The sequence below is a fragment of the Diaphorina citri genome, unplaced genomic scaffold, assembly GCF_000475195.1.
Source record: "Diaphorina citri unplaced genomic scaffold, Diaci psyllid genome assembly version 1.1 scaffold61942, whole genome shotgun sequence".
Lineage (NCBI taxonomy): Eukaryota > Metazoa > Arthropoda > Insecta > Hemiptera > Psyllidae > Diaphorina > Diaphorina citri.
Window position 1 is genome coordinate 1 of NW_007439211.1, and position 423 is coordinate 423.

Consider the following 423-nt stretch of genomic DNA (forward strand, 5'->3'; position numbering starts at 1 on the left):
CACTTGATCCTTTGTCTCTCCGGTAATGTAATAGATCTGCTTCTGATTTTCCTTCATCCGAGCCACATAGTCTTTCAACGAGGCCACTTCATCCCCACTGGCAGAGGTTTGGTATCTCAGGAGGTCTGACAGCTTCTTTCTGTTTTGACTATCCTCATGAATACCAAGCTTCAAGTTCTTGGAGAATTGTTCGTAGAATTTCTTGTAGTTCTCAGAATCTTCTGAAAGTTCTTCAAACAGTTCCAAACATTTCTTCACCAGATTCTTGCGGATCACCTTGAGGATTTTGTTCTGCTGTAACATTTCTCTTGAGATGTTCAGAGGTAGATCTTCACTATCCACAACACCACGGATAAAGTTCAGATACTCTGGGATCAGATCTTCACAGTTATCCATGATGAACACACGTCTTACGTATAACTT

General features: G+C 41.1%; 1 protein-coding gene across 1 annotated transcript; it reads right to left on the minus strand.

Annotated features, from left to right (window-relative positions):
* Positions 1 to 3: 3 nt before the first annotated feature.
* On the minus strand, positions 4 to 417 carry LOC103523954 (heat shock protein HSP 90-alpha-like; the record flags this gene model as incomplete). Its single annotated transcript, XM_008488964.1, has 1 exon — positions 4 to 417. A coding segment is annotated over exon 1 (393 nt), but the record flags the coding sequence as incomplete, so codon positions are not given.
* Between the last annotated feature and the right edge of the window lie 6 nt (positions 418 to 423).